The 23,588-nt window shown below is 45.0% G+C and overlaps 1 protein-coding gene across 4 annotated transcripts in view; it reads right to left on the bottom strand.

The window, feature by feature from the left end:
- Positions 1-23,588, bottom strand: part of LOC129711774 (protein kinase C zeta type) — a 458,626-nt gene that overhangs the window by 16,142 nt on the left and 418,896 nt on the right. For 3 of the 4 annotated variants that reach the window (XM_055659714.1, XM_055659713.1, XM_055659718.1), the window contains 2 exons: positions 13,559-13,648; positions 3,283-3,398 (listed from right to left, as the gene is read on the bottom strand). In XM_055659714.1, the coding sequence (XP_055515689.1) occupies positions 3,283-3,398; positions 13,559-13,648 (206 nt within the window). The remainder of the gene's footprint in view (positions 1-3,282; positions 3,399-13,558; positions 13,649-23,588) is intronic. The other variant, XM_055659715.1, reaches the window with a different exon arrangement.

The raw sequence follows: 23,588 nt of genomic DNA, 5'->3' as shown, positions 1-23,588 counted from the left end.
CGGAGCAGCCCCCTCCTCAACCGGAAGTGCCGGCACCTCCCTAGCTGATGACCTGAGCTCTTTCTATGCATGTTTCGAGACGGGCAACATCATCCCCGGCCTGCTGGCTAACGACAACACCGCCATCGTGCTGGCTAGCGAGGCTGGAGGGAGGTCCTCCGCTGGGGATGTGCACGCATTCTCGTTGTCCGAGCACGACGTGAGGAGGGCTCTGACATGTGTGAGTACGAGGAAAGCTGAAGGCCCAGATGTTATATCTGGGCGAGTACTTAAGTCTTGTGTTACTAAGCTAGCTCCGGTGCTCCCGACAATATTCAACCTCTCCCTGGGCAAGTCTGTGGTCCCTGCCTGCTTCAAAAGATCCATCATTGTACCTGTACCAAAGAATGCTTCTCCAGCTTGTTTGAATGACTACCGATCGGTGGCCCTCACCTCGGTAGTCATAAAATGCTTCGAGAGGCTGGTCAAGAAACACATCTGCACCTTCCTCCCTCGCAACATGGACCCGTTACAGTTCGCATACCGTCCGAACAGATCCACGGACGATGCGGTCCCCCAGGTTCTGCACACCGCTCTCTCTCACCTTGACAGCCAGAAGGGGGACTATGTGAGGATGCTGTTCATTGATTTCAGTTCAGCCTTCAATACAATAGTCCCCACCAGACTTGCTGAGACGCTACTGGAATTGGGGCTCAACACTCCCCTGTGTGCCTGGGTCCTGGATTTTCTCACCGCCAGGCCCCAGGTAGTCAAGATGGGAGGAAATACATCAAAGACCCTCACCCAGAGCACAGGATACCCCCAGGGTTGTGTCCTCAGCCCCCTACTGTACTCCCTGTACACACATGACTGTGTGGCTAGGTTCAGCTCCAACTCCATCATCAAGTTTGCTGATGACACTGTGGTGGTGGGCCTGGTCACTGATAATGATGAGAAGGCCTACCGGGAAGAGGTGGCTGATCTGACACTCTGGTGTCAGGACAACAGCCTCCTCTTGAATGTCAATAAAACAAAGGAGCTGATCGTGGACGTTAGGAAGGCACAGCATCCTATGACGCACACGCCACTGAAGATAAATGAGGATACTGTGGATAGGATGAGCAGCTTTAAATACCTGGGAGTCCACATATCAGAGGATCTGACATGGTCATCACACACTGTCGCACTGGTGAGTAAGGCAAGGCAGCGCCTTTACCACCTCAGGCAGCTGAGGAAACAGAGTCTCTCTGAGGCTCCTCCAGTGCTTCCAGTACTCAGCGGCTGTAGAAAGCATCTTGTCCAGAAACATCACATTCTGGTTTGGGAACTGCTCTGCCCAGGACAAAAAGGCTCTGCAAAGAGTATTGCGTTCGGCCGAACGCACTATGGGAACTACACTCGCCCCTCCGCAGGAACAATACATCAGAAGGTGCCGATCCAGAGCCAGCAACATTATGGGGGACCACTTCCACCCCAGCAACAGACTGTTCCAGCTGCTATAGTAAAAGGATTAGTCCAAGTCAACATGGATTTATGAAAGGGAAATCATGCTTCACTAATTTTCAGGAAATTTTTGAGGATGTGACAAGTAAAATGGATGAAGGGGAGTCAGTCGATGTAGTGTACCTAGACTTTCAGAAAGCCTTTGATAAGGTCCTGCATGGGAGACTGGGTACTAAAGTTAGAGCACATGGTATTGGGGGTAGGGTGTTGACATGGATAGAAAATTGGTTGGCAGACCGGAAGCAAAGAGTAGGAGTGAACGGGTCCTTTTCAGAATAGCAGGCAGTGGCGAGTGGAGTGCCGCAAGGCTCGGTGTTGGGGCCGCAACTGTTTACCATATATATTAATGTTTTGGAAGAGGGAATTAGGAGCAACACTAGCGAGTTTGTGAATGACACAAAACTGGGTGGCAGTGTGAACTGTGAAGAGGATATTAAGAGGTTGCAGGGTGAGTGAGTGGGCAGATGCGTGGCAGATGCAGTATAATATAGATAAATGTGAGGTTATCCACTTTGGTGGCAAAAACAAGGGGGCAGATTATTATCTCAATGGGGTTAGGTTAGGTAAGGGGGAGGTGCAGCGACACCTGGGCGTCCTTGTATACCAGTCACTGAAAGTTGGCGTGCAGGTACAGCAGGCAGTGAAGAAAGCTAATGGAATGTTGGCCTTCATAACAAGAGGATTTCAGTGTAGGAGTAAACAGGTTCTTCTGCAGTTGTATAGGGCTCTGATGAGACCACATCTTGAGTATTGTGTACAGTTTTAGTCTCCTAATTTGAGAAAGAACATCCTTGTGATTGAGGCAGTGCAGCGTAGGTTCACGAGATTGATCCCTGTGATAGCGGGACTGTAATATGAGGAAAGATTGAAAAGACTGGGCTTGTATTCACTGGAGTTTAGAAGGATGAAGTGGTCTCTTTTAGAAACATATAAAATTATAAAAGGACTGGTCAAGCTGGATGCAGGAAAAATGTTCCCAATGTTGGGCGAGTCCAGAACCAGGGGCCACAGACTTGGAATAAAGGGGAGGTCATTTAAGACTTAGGTGAGAAAAAACGTTTTCACCCAGAGAGTTGTGAATTTATGGAATTCCCTGCCACAGAGGGCAGAGGAGGCCAAGTCACTGGATGGGTTTAAGAGAGACTTAGATAGAGATCTAGGGGCTAGTGGAGTCAAGGGATATGGGGAGAATGCAGGCATGGGTTATTGATAGGGGACGATCAGCCATGATCACAATGTATGGCGGTGCTGGCTTGAAGGGCCGAATGGCCTCCTCCTGCACCTATTTTCTATGTTTCTATAATAGGCTCCAAACTGCAAGTTTCACAAGGTCCCAGCCAATTGAATTGCCTCAAAAACTAAACGGGAATATGTTCATGACTAGTATTTATTAAAGGTAAATAAAAATGCTGGAGAAACTGAGCGGGTGAGGCAGCATCTACGGAGCGAAGGAATAGGTGATGTTTCGAGTCGAGACCCTTCTTGTACCTCCCTCCAACTCTCCAACCCAGACCCATTATCACAGCCACGTTTGCTTTCTCGGGACTTGCCTGCGCCTCCATCTTGTACCTCTCCTCCTCTCATCTTAAGTATTTATTAAAAATATATATACCAACATAAAATCATCCTAAATTTTACAAACAATTTATTTATTCGAGAAACTGTATGAAATAAAACATTTTATCTCAAGATAGGAAGATAAGTTAACATTGTAAAATACACGCCAAACTATAACTTTAAAAAGTAAAGAATCATGATCAGAATTTAAAATCTCCAAAATATACAAATGGATTTACTCACGCATCATCCGGTGTGAGCTGCACAGGTTCACTTGTAAACTGAGTGTCAAAGTTTTCCAAACCATAGTCATCGGTAATTTGTGGCTTAAAGGGAGGAGTCACTTGTTTCTTTTCCAACTGAAATAAGAACATTCAGAATGCAGTCAGAACACTGCAAATTCATGTGCAGAACAGTGAAAGTTAAAACAATTCAGTTGAAGTATACAACTTTGGGCAGTACTTCCTCTGGCAGCTGTTTCCATATACCCACTCCCCACTGTGTGAAAAAGTTACCCCTTGGATTCCTATTAAATCTTTCCCGTCACCTTAGAAACATAGAAAATAGGTGCAGGAGTAGGCCATTCGGCCCTTTGAGCCAGTATTGCCATTCAATATGATCACGGCTGATCATCCAAAATCAGTACCCTGTTTCTGCTTTCTCCCCATATCCCTTGATTCCATTAACCCCAAGAGCTATATCTAACTCTCTCTTTAAGAGCTCTCTCTTGAAAGCATCCAGAGAACCGGCCTCCACCACCCTCTGAGGCAGAGAATTCCACAGACTCACAACTCTCTGTGAGAACAAGTATTTCCTTGTCTCCAAAGACAAAGACATTGTGACAGTGTAGATTTCCCCCAGCCACCCCATCCTCACAGAGACATGCAGGCCTGCAGTCCAACTGGACTCCGCAAACTGTGCAAACAGCTGGCAGAGACCTGGATCTGACCTCAAGTTCAAGTGAGTTTATTGTCATGTGTCCCTGATAGGACAATGAAATTCTTGCTGTGCTTCAGCACACAGAACATAGTAGGCATTTACTACAAAACAGATCAGTGTGTCCATATACCATTATATAAATATATACACACATGAGTAAATAAACTGATAAAGTGCAAATAACAGATAATGGGTTATCAATGATCAGAGCCAGGTTTAATAGCCTGATGGCTGTGGGGAAGTAGCTATTCCTGAACCTGGTTTTGCAGTCTTCAGGCTCCTGTACCTTCTACTTGGAAGGTAGCGGGGAGGTGAGTGTGTGGCCATGATGGTGTGGGTCTTTGATGATACTGCCAGCCTTTTTGAGGCAGCGACTGCGATAAATCCCCTCGATGGAAGGAAGGTCAGAGCCGATGATGGACTGGGCAGTGTTTACTAGTTTTTGTAGTCTTTTCCTCTCCAGGGCGCTCAAGTTGCCGAACCAAGCCACGATGCAACCGGTCAGCATGCAACAGCTCGACTACAAATTATCATCATGGGTCTTGCAGTTTATAGTTCTTCGTGCTCATAATTGCAATAATTAGTCCTTAAATGTAGTGGGATTGGCAAGATATTCTGTTTCGTTATGATTCGATGGTCACCTCTGCCATTGTTCACTAGCTGTTCTGAAGTTTCACAAAGTATTCCTTCTTTGTTCTACCTACCTTGAATAGTTACTTCCTGTAAGTATCATTGACCATTTGGTTTATAAACAGTTGTTTGTACACAAAAAGCGAACTTGTCAGCCAGCGTTCCTTCAAATTGTTCGCAATTTTTGAATGGACTGCTTTTTGAGCTTTGATGGAAATGTTTGTTTTGTAGCTTGGTACCACAATGACGTGCCCACGGTGTCATTTAACATCACATTTCTTCAATTAGCGTTGCATTTCACACTTGCAAATTATTTTGGCAAAAAGCAAATAGTCAATGTGGACTGAGTGTGTTGGAATGTGGAATACTGTTTAGCCTTTAGTTGGCATCTCTTCACTACTTAAAGAAAATAACTTCTTGTATGATTAATCTCAATCCAAAAGTTATTAATTTCCATTTTCTGTCCTCCAATTGGAGTCTGTAAAACAGTAATGGAGAAATTCTGGAATCTTTGTGAACATCAGCAGAGCTTCTGAGAATGACCTGCATGTAGCTGATACCTTAGTCTCAGAAATTTCATTTTGTATTAAACATATTTTCACAACTGCACTCATTTTAACTGTTGGATAGAGATTACTGACATTGAAGGATTGGATAATTCAATGGTCATATAGTTGGGATGTAGGCTACTCGACAACTCCTCCTTCTTGGAGGAAAAAAATTCCCAATGTTGAAGGAGTCCAGAACCAGGGGCCACAGTCTAAGAATGAAAGGGAGGCCATTTAAAACTGAGACGAGAAAAAACTTTTTCACCCAGAGAGTTGTGAATTTGTGGTACAGGTACATAATTAGGTGGTTAAATCTTAGCTGGGGAACACCACAGGAAAAGTATATGGAACTCAATATCCACTCAAACCTTCCTTCCAGACTCAATTTTACCTTCCCAATGTATACCAGACTGAATAAACATCCTAGGTACACAAAATTGCTGGAGAAACTCAGCGGGTGCAGCAGCATCTATGGAGCGAAGGAAATAGGCGATGTTTCGGGCCGAAACCCTTCTTCAGACTGAATAAACATCCTGGCAAGGTAGGTTCTGCATTAAGGTGCAGCGTAAAGCAGGCATGGATTTTACTCAGATGGCTTGTAACCCTGACAATCTATTTGTTGCTATGGCAGTCAGCCTTCACAAACCACCTCCTGTTGATGCCCTGATGCATGGAATAGCAGAATGTGCAGAAATGGAATGATAGCCATGTCCTTCAATGTTCCTTCTTATATGTCAACCAAGAATGAAAGTAATCTATTGAGAATTTGTAATGTAAACCAAGTCATTCATGCAAAAATCAAGTGAAAATTATCTTTCAGGAAAAAAAAAAATTAAGATTAAAACCATGCCACAATTAAATTTCATTTAAAGTAATGTATTACCAGAATGTCCTTGAAAGCTCAATATTCAGTAGAGAAGTGTTAGAAACATAGAAAAATAGGTGCAGGAGTAGGCCATTCGAGCCAGCACCACCATTCAACATGATAATGGCTGATCATCTATAATCAGTACCCCGTTCCTGCTTTTTCCCCATATCCCTTGATTTATTTAGCCCTAAGAGCTAAATCTAATTCTCTCTTGAAAACATCAAGTGAATTGGCCTACACTGCCTCCTGTGGCAGAGAATTCCATAGATTCCACTCAGTATTAAATGGCCTACCCCTTATTCTTAAACTGTGACCCCTGGTACTGAAGGCCCCCGACATCGGGAACATATTTCCGGCATCTAACCTGTCCAATCCTTTAATAATTTTATATGTTTCGATAAGATCACCTCTCGTACTTCTAATGTTTAGTGAATACAATCCCAATCGACCCATTCTTTCATCCTATATCATTCCGCCATTCTGGGAATTAACCTGGTGAACTTACACTGCACTCCCTCAATAGCAATAATGCCCTTCCTCAAATTAGGAGACCAAAATTGCACACAATACTCCAGGTGCAGTCACACCAGGGCTCTGTACAACTGCAGTAGGACCTCCTTGCTCCTAAACTCAAATTCTCTAGCAATGAAGGCTAACATGCCATTCGCTTTCTTCACTGCCTGCTGTACCTGCATGCTTACTTTCAGTGAGTGATGTACTAGCACACCCAGGTCTCGTTGCACCTCCCCTTTTCCTAATCTGATACCATTCAGATAATTAGTGTTTAAGAGGGAACTGCAGATGCTGGAGAATCGAAGGTTACACAGAAAAGCTGGAGAAACTCAGCGGGTGCAGCAGCATCTATGGAGCGAAGGAAATAGGCAACGTTTCGGGCCGAAACCCTTCTTCAGACGTTTCGGCCCGAAACGTTGCCTATTTCCTTCGCTCCATAGATGCTGCTGCACCCGCTGAGTTTCTCCAGCTTTTCTGTGTAACCTACCATTCAGATAATAATCGACCTTCCTGTTCTTGTCACCAAAGAGGATAATCTCACATTCATCCACATTATTCTGCATCTGTCATGCATCTGCCCGCTCATCCAACCTATCCAAATCACCCTGCAGCCTCATAGCATCCTCATCACAGCTCACACCGCCACCCAGCTTTGTGTCATCTGCAAACTTTGAGATGTCACGTTTAATTCCCTTGTCTAAGTCCTTAATATATACTGTAATTAACTGAGAACCCAGCACCAAGTCTTGCGGCACTCCACTAGTCACTGCCTGCCATTCTGACTGTTTGCTTCCTGTCTGCAAACCAGTTCTCTATCTACCCCCAATACCATGTGGTCTAATTTTGCACACTAATCGCTTGTGTGGGATCTTGTCAAAGGGTTTTTGAAAGTACAGAGACACCACATCCACTAGCTCTCTTTTATCCATTCTATTTACATAGAAAATAGGTGCAGCAGGAGACCATTCGGCCCATCGAGCCAACACCACTTGTTACATCCTCAAAAAATTCCAAAAGATTAGTTTTAGAAGAAGGAGATTAGATTTCTCCTTGATAAATCCATGCTGAGTGACCGATCCTGACACCGCTTTCCAAATGTTATAATAATTTACCAATGTAACTTTTGTGATATTTTACTATGGAAATTACCGTAAACTATTGCTCTTCTGGAATCTTATTGTATTATTATACCCAAAACTGCGCATCCCTCTGCAATTGGATCCTTGACGTCCTCCTCCACAGACTCCAGTCTGTCCGTATTGGTGGGAACGTGTCATCCTCGATAACAATCAGCACGGGAGCACCTCAAGGCTGCTTGCTCAGCCCCCTGCTATACTCACTCTATACTCATGATTGTGTAGCTGGACATAGTCCATCATCAAGTTCGCCGATGACACCACTGTTGTGGGATGAATCACTGATGGCGATGAGTCACAGTATAGAAGCGAGGTTGGCCGAGTGACCAAATGGTGCCAGCACAACAACATGGCTCTCAACACTAGCAACACCAAGGAACTGATTGTGGACTTTGGAAGGGGTAGGATGGGGACCCAGAATCCCGTTTATATCAAAGTGTCAAGAACTTCAAATTTCTGGGCGTGCATATTTCCGAAGATCTTTCCTGGTCCCAGCACACCAAGTTGGCGATATGCAGAATAATGCCCTGCCGATTACAAATTCAGAACATTCAGAATACTGATGCAGTTATAAAGTAGGCACATCAGCGCCTCTTCTTCCTGTGAAGATTACAAAGATGTCAAGGAAGACTCCCTCGAACTTCTACAGGTGCACAGTAGGGAGCATTCTGACTGGCTGCATCGTGGCTTGGTTCAGCAACTCGAATGTCCAGGAGCGGAAAAGAATGCAGAAAGTTGTGACAACTGCCCAGTCCATCATTGGCTCTGACCTCCCCATCATCGAAGGGATCTATCGCAGTTGCTGCCTCAAAAAGGCAGCCTGCATCATCAAAGACCCACACCATCCTGGCCACACACTCATCTCTCCGTTGCCATCGGGAAGAAGGTACAGGAGCTTGAAATCTGGAACATACAGGTTCAAGAACAGCTTCTTCCCCACAGCCATCAGGCTACTAAATACGACATCAAACAAGCTCTGAACCATAACAGTTTATTGCACTTTATCTGTTTATTTATTGTGTACGTCTATGGTATATAGTCACACTGAACTTTTATCTCCTGTTCTGTATTATGTTTACATATTCTGTTGTGCTGCAGCAAGCAAGAATTTCATTGTCCGGAAGTGGCGGCGCTGCCAAGCAGCTGCGGCTCGCCTGCAGTCTGTCTGTCTTTTCCTTTTTTTGGTTTCCTTTTGTCTTGTTAAATGTATGTTTTAGTTTATTTTTAGTTGTGTATGTGTAGGGGGGCTGGGGAAACTTGTTTTAACCTGTTCCTTCAACGGGGATGCACCTTTTCTTTGTCGTATCCCCATCTCCGTCTGCGCTGAGGCCTAATATCGGAGCTGCAGCCTCCTACTGGAATTGACCTGGAGGCTCCGGAGGTAGAGCCTGTGGACTCACCATCGCAAAGCTGGCCAACTTCAGGGCTGTGGTGGCGCTGAGGCTGTGGCCCGACTTCGGAGCCTCGGAGGTTTTGACCGCGGGCCCAGTGGATGACATCATCGGGAGCTCACAGGTCCCAGGTTGATGACCGATTCTTCGGAGCTCCCTCAACGACAGCTTTGTCCGCTGGACTGGAGGGTGGCAGCTTCGTCTGCCCCGGGCCGTGGAGTTTGAATCGGCCCATTCGCAGAACTTGGATTAGGCCGCGGGACTTACCATCACCCGGCTGGGGGGCCCAACATCGAAAGCCTGGATCGCCTCAACGCAGAGGGAGAACAAGCAAGGAAAAGATAAGACTTCCGTCACAGTGAGGAGGTGCCTGGAGATTCACTGTGATGGATGTTTGTGTTAAACTGTGTTCATTGTATGTTCTGTTACTTTATTTTCTGTCATGACTGCAAGGTACGCAATTTTGTTCAAACTAAAAGTTTGAATGACAGAAAGGAAACTCTAAACTCCTATCTGGGACACATGACAATAAAACTCTCTTGACTTGACTTGAAATACATCACCCATGTTTTCCTGTATCCTCTCAGTTGAAGCTTTGTACATCATTTACTATTCATTTTCAACAGATCAAACAGTCCAGCTTTTACCTTCCTCAATATAAAATCTTAAACTTCAAGTGTGAAATTATTTATGTTTTATCTTGTTTCCTTCCTACTCTTTGGTTGTTTAAGGTGTGGCTTTAGTCTTTGGTTATCTATTCTTTATGTGAGAAACTGTTTGGTTAGACATTAATTATATTGGAAGTGGAAACAAATTGAGTTTTCAATTTAACTTACTGAGGTCAGATAATTACCAAATCCTTATCTGCTGTTCCTTACAATGGTACAATGCTGTTGCTACTTTGGTCGCTTTAAGTTATTTACTATTATCTGAAAGTGGCAATGTTCTGCCTTACCTAATGTAAATGAAGAATAAAGAAACATCTACAACAGAAATACTTTTGCTGTATACAAATCTCTAAACGGGTCGCACTCTTCTCAACAAGCACTTGCCCTAACAGCAGCATTATTCTAATTCATGTGGCTTTAAGATTAATAGTACTGGTTAAAATAAAACATAAATAGAAACATTTGTTTAACAACAACATGATGATCTTAAAACTATCCACATGAAAGGTGTAAAGCTATATTCCACTAAACATACCCCAGATCTAGAAGTAGGCAGTTATTTCAGGTGAGAGACTGGACGTGATTTTAGGCTGTAGGTGATTTATAATGGAAGTAGGTATATTAAGGTTGGAATTTAGAGAGATGCGAGAATGGGTTGTGGGGTAAATAGTAGGCAGTCAGTTGCGGTTGTGGAGTTGCCATTTCCAAGTGACAGTCAGAAGTGTATTCAAAACAGTAAATCTCACAATGCCAGGTAGCTGGGGTGGGGAGTTGTCATAGATAGTGGCAGGGCAACTGGTTCATGCACAAGAGGATCCAGATTGCATGGTGGAGTTGAATAGTGCTTAGGAAGAGGAATGAAGAAAGCACAGAGACACAAGGAACGGCAGATGCTGGCTTACCAATAAAGACACAAGGAGCTGGTCAGGCAGCATCTCTGGAGAACTTGAATAAGCAATGTTTTGAGTTGAGACTATTCCTCAGACAGATTGTCGTGAGAGGGGGGAGAGGGGGTAGAGAAAGCTGGGAGAGGTGGGGAAAGATAAGCCTTGTAAGTGATAGGTGGATACAGGTGAGTGGATTAGCAAATGGTTGAACAAAAAGTATGCAATAAGGAGATATAGATGGAATAGACATGAAAAATGAAGCCAGAGGAAATATTATAGGTGGAGGGGAAAGGGGGGAAAGGGAAAAATGGAAGAGTGGGTGAAAAAGGAGAGAAAGGGACGGAGTTAGTTACCTAAAATTGGATAAATCAGTGTTCATACCATTAGGCTGCAAGGTACCTGAACAAAATATAGAGTTTTGTTTCTCTGTTACTCACTCTGGCAAAGGCCCAGAACAGAAAGGCTCATATGGAAGGGTAGTTTGAATGGTTAGCAACCGGGAGATTCAGCAGATCCTGGCGGACTGAGCTTAAATGTTCAGCGAAATGGTCGCCGAGCCTATGCTTGGTCTCGCAGAAGTAAAGGAGACCATATAGGAGGCATCAAATGCAGCAGATGAGGTTAGAAGAAGTGTGCATGAACATCTGTCTCACCTGGAAGGACTGTTGGGGTCCCTGGATGGATGCGAGGAGGAGGTATAGGGACAGGTGTTACATCTCCTGCAATTCCAGGTGGTTCGGATGGAACGGGATGAGTGAACCAAGGTTCGATCGTTCAAAGGTGTTGCAAAGGGAGCATCTCTGCAGAACGAGGAAAAGGGTGGGGATGGGGAGATGTGACTGCTGGTGGGATCACGTTGAAGATGGCGGAGGATGATGTGTTGGATGTGGAGGCTGAAGGGGTGAAAGGTAAGTGCCCGGAAAACTCTATCTTTCATCTGCCTCGTGAGATGAGGAGCGAGAGCAGAACTGAGGGGACTTGGGTGACTTGGGTGAAGGATCAATAGAGGGGACTTGGGTGAAGGATCTATCTACAACACCAGGGGGGCAAATGTCGGTTTGAAAGAAAGAGGACATCTTGGATGTCCTAATTAAACCTTAACCTTGACGTAACCTTAAGGTTGGTGGAGATGGAGAAATTGAGAGTCAAGGATGGCCTTTTTGCAAGAGACGCGTTATGAGAAAGTGCAGTACAGACAACTATGGAGACAGTGGGTTTATAGCAGATGGTCAGTCTATAGTCTATCCCTGTGATGGAGAGAAAGAGATATCAGAGTATACCTGTACCCATGGTCACAGCTGCAGACATCAGATCGACATTCCTTAGAGCAAATCCATGCAAAGCACTGGCCGGGATGGAATCCCAGGTCATGTTCACAGAACCCGTGTTCGGGAATCAGAGAGGAGGTGGAGGGTGATGGCGGCGGGCGCTGGATAAGGTGCCTATGAGAAGAACCAGGGTTACCTTCCGCGCCGAGGTAGGCTGCGGGAGGCGCCCCCTGGGGAACAAGGGCTAGGCATGGGAGGGATATCAGTTTGCATGACAACTAAAATGGAGGCGATGGCTGCAACTAGCTTTTGTGGTCAGCTGCAGCCGGGACTGTAAAATGGCACCTCTTGCAAATGTACTTAGTGGGCTGTTCTGTGCATACTGTACTGACCGGGGTGATTGTGCCTATGTACGGGGAGAGTCTTTCTGAGCTGTATGCAAAACAATACTTCACTGCACCTGGTAAATGTGACAATAAATAAATTATTAAACCATTGAATCTCTCACTACTCCAATCTGAGGTTCCCACCTGCTTTAAGACCACTATCATTTCAGTCCAAAGAAAAAAAGGACAGTGCTTTAATGACTAAGTCCGGTGGCTCTAGGTGCTCAAGAGGCAGGTCATGCTGCACATCAACTCCAGCCCTGCAAATAACCTACCACCACAATGTCGATAGCAGACACCATCTTCATGGCCCCATACTCTTCCCTGGAACATCTAGATAACAACGATTCCTACATCAGACCACTATTTATTGACAATATCTCTGCTTTCAACACCATAATTCCAACCAAACTCATCTCCAAACTCCTGGATCTAGAACTTAGCTATCCTCTCTGCAACTGGATCTATGACCTCACCCATAGACTGCAATCAGTAAGGATTGGTGACAAAAAATCCACAATTATACTTTTTATATGTACATGAAAAACAAGCTGGGAGCGAGGAGAGTCATAACCTCATAGTTATAGTGCCAGTAAGAGACCCTCATAAACCAATTACCAAGAACTGCAGATGCTAATTCACAAAAAAAGACACAAAGAGCTGGAGCAACTCAGCGGGTCATGAAGTATGTATGAAGAGCATAGATAGGCAACCTTCCAGGTCAGAATCTTTCTTCAGACTGATTGTAGTAGGGGGTGAAACAAAACTGGACGAGAGGGGAGAATGTGACAAAGCTCGGCAAGCCTGGCCATTTATGCTTGGTCCACCAAGGCTCACTGGATCTCCAGGTTGCTAACGATTTTAACTCCCATACTGACCTTTCTGTCCTGGACCTCCTCCATTGCCAGATTGAGGCCACATGCAAACTGGAGGAACGCTGAATTCTCCAACATTAGGTAACTTACCACCAAACAACTGGTCTCAAAGCCTTTTATCTTTTCATCTCTGGCTTTTATCCAACCATCTTTCAATCAAATCCTCACCCGTATCTGCCAGTGTTTATTCTGCCACCACGTCTCTTCCAGCTTTCTCCCCGCCCCACCATAATTAGTTTGAAGGAAATGTCACCTATCTATGTACCCCAGAAGTGTTACCTGACCTGCTGAGTTGCTCCAGAATTTGTGACAAAAGAGGCTAAGTCATAATTTCCAAAAAGCAAGGTTTGGCACCTGCAAGGATCAAGAATAGGAAATTACTGGCAACCAGCTGATGTTTTATTACTTACCAAATCCCAGTCTATGCTGCGGAAAAAGGTATGAGTCTGAATGTCAGCAAATCCAGTTTGCGATTGACACCCAAGCCGCTCTTTAGGGTCCTGTGAACAATTTAAAAAACATCTATTGTACTGTGAGGTCACAGGTGATTTACAAGAGTGTATTGCAAATTCACTTCAAAGTTATAAATGCTCTATGATAAGCTTTCAATTATAACATTTAAACAGCTAAAATGCTTGCGTTCAGAGTTTAACTTTATCCTGTGCAACGGATATTCTTTACAATTTGTGCAGCTTCATAGTCATACAGCCCTTCAGCCCAACTTGCCCACCAATATGCCAATCATATATGCCCCATCGACGATTGTCCCACCTCCCGGTGTTTGGCCCATATTCCTCTAAAATAGAGGTGTGAATGGCTTCCTTCTGTGTCGTTATAAGGTAAGAAAATAATCCATTTATATCCATTCATTACCTCCTATCACTTAAACCAGGGGTCAGCAACCTTGTTCTGCATAGGGGCCAGGACCCATATGTCTGTGAGCGGATGGCGGGCCACATCTATCACCATAGTTAATAGTAGTAGGCCCCCCTCGGTCATGACTGACCATGGGTGATGCATCCTAGTTTGCAGGTGATGTGCGGTCGGATCCCAGCCTGGGCGATGTCATATGGAGGACAGGCTGTTGCCCATGCAGCATGTCCCCTGTCTCTATGTTTCTGATCGATCCAAAGGAACAGCAGGGCCGTCACAGGAGCTCCCAGAGGGATTTTCTTAAGGTTTACTCCAGGAGCCTTTTCCATGACTGGATATGGCCACAAGGCAGTGGAGGTTTTAAATCAGAGTTTTCCCTCTCCTAGATGGACTGCCTTCCCAGGCTGACGAGCCCCATCTGCCCGAGACTCATGGGGGCGGGTGCTATAGACCTTCCTGTGCAGGTTTATAGCACCGGCCCACTGCCCGCATAGATAATAAATGGAGGTAATAATAATACATACTAACTAAATTAGTAATGTAATAATACATACTAATAATACATAAATTAGTAATAATACATACAAATAATACATGCTAACTACTGTGACACTTGGTGTTGTTTCTCGCATTAGTTTTCACATGTTTTTAGATGCCAGATCCCTCGCATCCCCAGGACTGGCTGTGGCCCCCAGGTCGCCTGCCTGCCCCGGGACTGGCTGTGGCCCCCAGGTCGCCTGCCTGCCCCGGGACCTGCTGCAGTTCACAGGTCGCAAAAACTTATTGAAAAAAAAAAACACCTGTGTGCCGGATGATTTTGGGTTACGGGCCGGATCTTGCCGGGTTACCTTGTAGTTTGCCGACCCCTGACTTAAACAAACCTCTATCCTTTCCAATCATAGCTTTATCAAATACCTTTTTTTAAATTGTGGTACTGTTTCAGCAAAGCTTTTCACATGTTCACACAAGTGAAAGCTGATGCAAAACGGAGTGGCAAATTCGATCTAAACTTGGCTCGGTGGTGGGAATCAGAGTAATAGTTGATGAGTTTTCTCAGGAAGCGTGGTGCTCTATCATGCTTCACAGAGATATCATGAGATACAAAATATCTGTTCAATGTCTCAATTTCTTAATTATTCCCATTATTTCCACTACTTGAGTTGCTGCTATTGGTATTCCTTGGGTATGCAAGCAAAGAATTTCACTGTGCCTTGTCACATATGGCAATAAAGTATTCCATTCCATTCAATAATAGATCAAAGTTTATTTTTGCTACACTCTTCCTTTTAAATACTTACAGTTAATACCAAATCATTGATATGTTTAAGAAGGAACTGCAGATGCTGGGAACATGTATCTACCTATAACAAATCATTATGTTCCTTATTTTCTTATACTCAAGCTACCACATGATTAAGACGTTAGCTAAAATTGTGCTGTAAAAACAGCACATGATTTTACCTCGGAGTCACGTGAGTGACTACGTGAAGAAGGCTGTCATCCCACTTGGCGCATCATTACGTTGACACGCTTTGCGCAAACGAGCCGACTGGCGGCAGCATTCGCGCTGTCCAGCGGTAAGTTTTAATCAACAAGGTAAGTTACCTCTGGAATTGTTTTTTGTGTTGCAGGAAACTCATTTACAGAGTTTGCCTGCTGAATTGGGGGCGAAGTCGGGACGGGCCGCGGGGAAAACAATGGACCGCGGGAACCCCAGTCACAGATAGGGAATCCCGGTCATGACCTCAGGGATACCCGGATATGGACCGCGGGACCCGCTACGGAGATCGCGGTAGTGCGAGTAGCGGGTGGCGGTCGAAATTCGCCTCTCGAATCGCTGGCAGTGGAGGCAGTGGAGCCAGCAGCGCCGGACTGGTGCCGACATCAAAGCAAATCAAGGTTAGTTATAAAAATATATCTCCACTCTGCGAAGGGGAGCATAGGGAAGAGGCCCATTCATTTAAACATAACGGGCTAGGAGTACCTAGGCAAACCCAATTGGAGGGTTAGCCATTATATTCTCTCTCTCTCTCTGAGGAAGGGAGCACAAGGAGAAAGCCCGCAAACAAGTCGGCCACGAGGATTCTGGATGGAGAGGATTCCTTCCTTCATGGGTAACGTGTTTAAACGTTCAAACCCACATGGAGCACCTGATGGAGAGGTGCTCCACAGTGATATACTCCAAAGGAAGGAGTTATCAGCCCGGGTATTATGGAGAACCCGCAGGCAGCGGCACCTGTTTCAGGGCTGCACAAATGTAGTCTGCTCCAAGGAGAGGAGCATCCAGGGTCAGTTTCAGTCTGACCCAAAGCAAAAAAACCCGACATAGGTCCGCTGGAGGGGCCATGTCAACGCAGGTATCCTCGGGGACCTGCGGCAGCACCTGTTTCAGGGCGGCCTACGAATTCACTCTCTGTGGAGGGGAGTGCGAGTGGTCAGTAGGTAACTGATCTCGAATTTAGAATATGAACATACAAATGGGCCTCAAGAGACTCGCAAACAAAGGGTTTGCTACCGGAAGAGTTGGTCTCCAGCCATTGGCAGAATACCCAGAAGGGGCCAGAGTTCTCACGCTACAAGTGCTGGCAAAGGAACAGCGCTATCACGGTGACATTGGAGGGCGAAATCCAGGTAATGATACCAGCCGCCGAATCCTCTCTTCAGGTAAGACCAGAATAAGGAAGCTAAAGCTGTCGGACTGATCAAGGTACCAACGACGAGCAAAGCTTCATCAGTAAGCAACAACACACCCACACCTCCATAGGGGGTAAACGGTTCACTGAAACTAGCTTGAATGCTGGGCAAGGGAATATGACCAAAGCCATTTTTCAAGGCAGATTCAGAGTTATGGCCAGAATTGTCTTCAAGGCAGGCTCAGTATGATGAGTTTTTTCAGACCAAGGTCAGGAGAAACATGGAATCCACACTCCCTACCAGTCCTACTCCCAATCAAGGAGAGAAAAGGAACCCGCATCAGGGGCCTTTGGGCTTACCACAAGACCACCGGTAGCCATGGAGGTAGGTGGGTCTGGGTTTACCGAAACAAGGGATAGTGGACCAGTTACATGTTGGTAATTTTTACTCTTGTGTTTTTGTTCAAAATGACAATGAAAAACAACATGAGTTTCAGATCTGGTTTTAAAAAACAGATAATAACATGTGATTACTTTTACTGCACAACATACATAGGTTCCAAGCAGACTTGGAATTGGGACCAGAGTTGTCTTCGAGGCAGGCCCAGTATTATGGGCAGGATTGCCTTCCAGGACAGGTGACAGATGGAGGATGTCACTTCATCCAGGTTTAACTCATGTGCAGTACAGACTTTCAGAATAGTAAATTTTGTTACTGTCTAACAACTTTTTTATAGGAGCTATATGGCAAGCATCAATCTCAAAGATGCATGCTATGCACTTCCCATTCACTGGAATCGCCAGAGATATTTGAAATTTACCTGGATGGGGCTATAATAACAGTTAAAGCGTTGCAAAATAGTCTAACTACAGTCCCCAGGTTTATTTACCAAATTTCCAAACGGAGCTTGGGCTGCTCAGAGCTCAAGAACATTAGTTATTATTTATCTGGAATGATGTTAAGCGCTGGGTTTTGCTAAAAATTAACTGTTATAGGCCCAAACTATATTTGAAGAATCACGGTCCCACCCATCCAGTTAAATTTAAGTTGATACCAATCACAACTACTGATTATTGGGATTAACATTTAACAATCAACTAACAAGGGATTCCGCCCTGGAGCAAGAGATGCAATTAACAGAAGCCTGTAACAACCTAGTTGGTTATTAAGCAGCTTTCTATTCATCAAGATGTAGTTGACAATATAGCAGCTGTGTATCAGTGGTACATATTGGGCTTTGCATTATCTGAAGTTAAAACATGCAAAGAATTAACCTCTCTAGTACCATATAGGTCATTACAAATAAACCTATGCTATTCTCAGCTGAAGCTACCAAAATCACGATGGTGGCAGTATTCAGCATTGCTCCAGTATTTTTGGTCGGGTATACTTGGTATTACAAATTGATGCTAGTGCTCAAAGATGAGAAGTATGGTATGCCATCTCCAGTTACGGAGGCGGATGCGGATTGCATAAGTTACCAATTTTCAGTAATTGGTATCAACTACCTATAACTCGGTGCATTCTATACGTTAAAGGTTATTGTAAGAATGTGCACATTCTGCATGCTCAACTACAAGTTGATACACTATGGGGGTGGTATATGTTAGTCACATGGGTGCTATGAAGTTTAAATATTATGTGATATTTACCTAATCTTATTTTGAAACTACTATCTCAGGTGAAATCTGTGAAACACAGGATGGATGTTGCACTACAATGTATTTAATGTCATTTTGGCTCGATGGAACATCGAATATCGATATATTTACATACAGGCTTATTTACCAGCTGCAAAACATGTGGCATACAGTGGCAAAAGATACATTGTCGCCACTTGGTGGAGGAATTATTGCATGTGTGTTTTCTCCATTCTGCCTCATCAGTGGGGTTTTGCAATTTATCCAGCAAGACACCACTTCAGGCCTCAATCTGCCTGACTGACATACGCAGCCATGATTCCCGCTAATATAGGGAATTATATAGAACCTATATGGTTATTCAAAGCATAAAACTTGCTGGTACAGCCTGTGACTCGGGAGATCAGCATCTGCATGATACATCAAGTCATTGACTTGAAGACTCCGAGACGATTTCCTGCGCCGCGGATAGTCAGACAAATCCGTGGAGTGCTCACTGCAGAATGCAGGATACCACCAAAAAGAGGCAGGACATCTCCACTTCAGCAGATGGGAAACGGTTTTAGCTGAATACACATGTTACATGCTATACAGCACGAATAACTGATGTCCTAGAGTTCATTTCATATGAGTCTTTGACAATACTCAGTTACAGTGCCATTAAACGGTGCAATAGTGCTTCTCATCATATTTGCTGCAGCAAGTGGAACCTACTCTGCCGGGCCTCACCCTCTGATATCCAGAATTATATAGGATATCTTAACACAAGTTCTCCCAGGCCTAGTAACATGGGAGTATGGGACATGACGTAACATTAACATTACTTCAGCAGGGGGCTCCAGCTTCTTCCTTATCTCAAGCCGGCTCTCAAAAGGTAATAATCCTCATGGCACTGGCCTCAGTGCAACGGGTCCAGTCACGACATAAATTACGACTGGACAGGGTGGTTACATATGTTAATAACATAATATATTATGTTTTGATTTAATAAACCAGAGCTAACCAGGCGTGAGGTACATACAGTTTCATGGCATACCGGATGGACCTTCGGGAATGTGTGGTCACACATTCACAACAATACGTCTAGATCACTTAGATCCAAACAAAACAATGTTTTGTGGAAGAAATATATATATATAAATTTCATAAGAAGTTTAGTTTTACCATCTTCAGGTGGTAAAATGAGAGTTTGGCGAATGCAGGAGTCAATACTAATATTTTAACATGCACTCCACCGGGGCTGCTACCACATCAGCTCATAGGATTATGTACGTTTGCTTTGGACCACATCCTAGCAGCTGCAGGATGGTCAAACGAACATACTTTACCAACTTTTAATACAACCGTTGCCAAATCAGGGGTGTTTGCCAACTCCATTTTTGACTCTGTTAAATAGTTTCCTCTGGATGAGAGGGGTCGCTATTATTTTCATTGGATGATCAAGCAAGTCAAGTCAAGTCAAGTTTATTTGTCACATACACATACGAGATGTGCAGTGAAATGAAAGTGGCAATGCTCGCGGAACAACAAAACAACCAAACAAATTATAAACACAATCATAACACACATATTATTTTGCATAATAAATAATAGAAGGAAAAACGTTCTGTACAGTTAGTCCCTGGTGAGAAAGGCGTTTACAGTCCGAATTGCCTCTGGGAAGAAACTCCTTCTCAACCTCTCCGTTCTCACTGCGTGGCAACGGAGGCGTTTGCCTGACCGTAGCGGCTGGAACAGTCCGTTGCAGGGGTGGAAGAGGTCTCTCATGATTTTGTTTGCTCTGGAGTTGCACCTCCTGTTGTATAGTTCCTGCAGGGGGGTGAGTGAAGTTCCCATAGTGCGTTCGGCCGAACGCACTACTCTCTGCAGAGCCTTCTTGTCCTTGGCAGAGCAATTCCCGAACCAGATGGTAATGTTCCCGGACAAGATGCTTTCCACCGCCGCTGCGTAGAAGCACTGGAGGATCCTCGGAGACACTCTGAATTTCCTCAATTGCCTGAGGTGGTAAAGGCGCTGCCTTGCCTTACTCACCAGTGCTGAGGCGTGTGATGACCATGTCATATCCTCAGAGATGTGGACTCCCAGATATTTAAAACAGTTCACCCTATCCACAGGATCCCCATTTATACTCAATGGAGTGTACGTCCTCGGATGATGTGCCCTCCTAAAGTCCATGATCAGCTCCTTCGTTTTTTTGATGTTCAAGAGGAGGCTGTTCTCCTGGCACCAGAGTGCTAGATCAGCCACCTCCTCCCGGTAGGCCCTCTCATCATTGTCTGAGATCAGGCCCACCACCACAGTGTCATCAGCAAACTTAATTATTGAATTGGAGCTGAACTAGCCACACAGTCATGTGTGTACAGGGAGTACAATAGGGGGCTGAGGACGCAACCCTGGGGCGATCCTGTGCTCAGGGTGAGGGACTTTGATGTATTCCCTCCCATCTTGACTACCTGGGGCCTGGCGGTGAGAAAGTCCAGGACCCAGGCACACAGGGAGGTGTTGAGCCCCAATTCCAGTAGCTTCCCGGCCAGTCTGGTGGGGACTATCGTGTTGAAGGCTGAACTGTAGTCTATGAACAGCATCCTCACGTAGCCCCCCTTCTGGCTGTCCAGATGGGAGAGAGCGGTGTGCAAGACCTGGGAGACCGCATCGTCCGTGGACCTGTTCGGACGGTATGCAAACTGCAACGGGTCCATGTTCCGAGGGAGGAAGGCGCAGATGTGATTCTTCACCAGCCTCTCAAAGCATTTCATGACTACCGAGGTAAGGGCCACTGGACGGTAGTCATTCAGACAGGCTGGGGAGGCATTTTTTGGTACCGGTACAATGATGGATTTTTTGAAGCAGGCAGGGACCACGGACTTGTCCAGGGAGAGGTTGAATAATGTAGTGAGCACTGGAGCTAGCTGCGTAGCACAGGACTTGAGTACTCGCCCCGAGATGCCATCGGGGCCTGCAGCTTTTCTTGTGTTCACCCGTGTCAGTGCCCTCCTCACGTCGTGCTCGGACAGCGAGAATGTGTGCACATTCCTCCCTTCAGCTTCGGTAGCCAGCCCGCTGTCGGTATTGTCGATAGTCGGCAGACCTGGAGTGGTGTTTCCCCTCTCGAAACGAGCGTAGAAGGAGTTCAGGTCGTCAGCTAGGGAGGTGCCGGCACAAGCATCAGCATAATAAACCAAGTCATGTCTGAATGCATGAATCTTTTTTCACTCATCCATGGTCACTTCATGCAGTGTGTTATGCATGGATTTGGTTCTGGCGTGAAATCACAGAGCTTTGAAATCTTCATGTAGTCACTCACGTGACTCCGAAGTAAAATAGTAAGATTAAAAGAGAACTTACCAGTTTGAAGTTTGATCTTGATTTTATGAGAAGGTACGATGAGGGATTACGTCCCCACCGCACCCACCCTCATATTATCAAGGTCATATTGTACTTCCAGTTCTCAAAATCTTACTATGTTCATGGTCAACTACTTGTTTCTGTGATTCCACACCGCTGCTTTGAAGTTTGATGCGCCAAGTGGGATGACGGCCTTCTTCATTTAATCGCTCATTGTAGCTCCTCATAAAATCAAGATCAAACTTCAAACTGGTAAGTTCTCGTTTAATCTTACTATAAATGCTATGTCATATTAACACAAGGAGAAAGAACAAGGGTGTGTACAGACAGTTCAGGGAGGCAGTACAAAATAAATAAGATAGACTTTCAGAAAGCATTTGATACGGTCCCACATAGGGTAGCTAATTTTATCCCACTTTTTAAGAAAAACAGGGAATTATACACCAGTTAGCCTGACATCAGTGGTGGGGAAGATGCTGGAGTCAATTATAAAAGATGAGATGGCCGAACATTCGGATAGCAGTAACAGGATCGGTCCGAGTCACATGGATTTACGAAGGGGAAATCATGCTTGACTAATCTTCTGGAATGTTTTGAAGATGTACCTAGGAAAATGGCCAAGGGAGAGCCAGTGGATGCAGTGTACCTGGACTTTCAGAAAACATTTGATGGGGTCCCACATAGGAGATTAGTGGGCAAAATTAGGTCACTTGGTATTGGGAGTACTGCTGACATGGTAGGAGAAGTGGTTGGCAGACAGGGAACAAAAAGTAGGGATTAATGGGTCCCTTTCAGAATGGCAGGCAGTGACTAGTGGGGTACCGCAAGGCTCGGTGCTGGGACCGCAGCTATTTACAATATACATCAATGATTTGGATGAAGGGATTCAAAGTAACATTAGCAAATTTGCAGATGACACAAAGCTGGGTGGCAGTGTGAACTGTGAGGAGGGTGCCATGAGAATGCAGGGTGACTTGGACAGGTTGGGGGAGTGGGCAGATGCATGGCAGATGCAGTTTAATGCGGATAAATGTGAGGTTATCCACTTTGGTAGCAAAAACAGGAAGGCAGATTACTATCTAAATGGTGTCAAGTTGGGAAAAGGGGAAGTAGAACGGGATCTGGGGGTCCTTGTACATCAGTCTATGAAAGTAAGCATGCAGGTACAGCAGGCAGTGAAGAAAGCGAATGGCATGTTGGCCTTTATAACAAGAGGAATCAAACATAGGAGCAAATAGGTCCTCCTGCAGTTGTACAGAACCCTATTGAGACCACACTAGGAGTATTGTGTGCAGTTTTGGTCACCTAATTTGAGGAAGGATATTCTTGCTATTGAGGGAGTGCAGCTCCCTCAATTTACAAGGTTAATTCCCGGGATGGCGGGACTGTCATATGCTGAGAGAATGGAGCAGCTGGGCTTGTACACTCTGTGGAGTTTAGAAGGATGAGAGGGTATATCATTGAAACATATAAGATTGTTAAGGGCTTGGACACGCTAGAGGCAGGAAACATGTTCCCGATGTTGGGGGAGTCCAGAACCAGGAGCCACAGTTTAAGAATAAGGAGTAAGCCATTTAGAACGGAGACGAGGAAACACTTTTTCTCACAGAGAATGGTGAGTCGGTGGAATTCTCTGCCTCAGAGGGCGGTGGAGGCAGGTTCTCTGGATGCTTTCAAGAGAGAGCTAGATACGGCTCTTAAAAATAGCGGAGTCAGGGGATATGGGGAGAAGGCAGGAACAGGGTACTGATTGGGGATGATCAGCCATGATCACATTGAATGGCGGTGCTGGCTCGAACGGCCAAATGGCCTACTCCTGCACCTATTGTCTATTATCTACACTGGTGAGACCAAGCGTACCTCAGTAAACCAAAAGAGGTGGGTGGTCTAGCGCTCCCTAACTTTATGTACTATAATTGGGCGGTAAATATTAAAAATATGATTCACC

This window comes from Leucoraja erinacea, chromosome 30 (assembly GCF_028641065.1).
Source record: "Leucoraja erinacea ecotype New England chromosome 30, Leri_hhj_1, whole genome shotgun sequence".
In the NCBI taxonomy this organism is placed as follows: Eukaryota; Metazoa; Chordata; class Chondrichthyes; order Rajiformes; family Rajidae; genus Leucoraja; species Leucoraja erinaceus.
The sequence above is the reverse complement of the archived record's forward strand: the minus strand, read 5'-3'. Positions and strand labels throughout refer to the sequence as shown.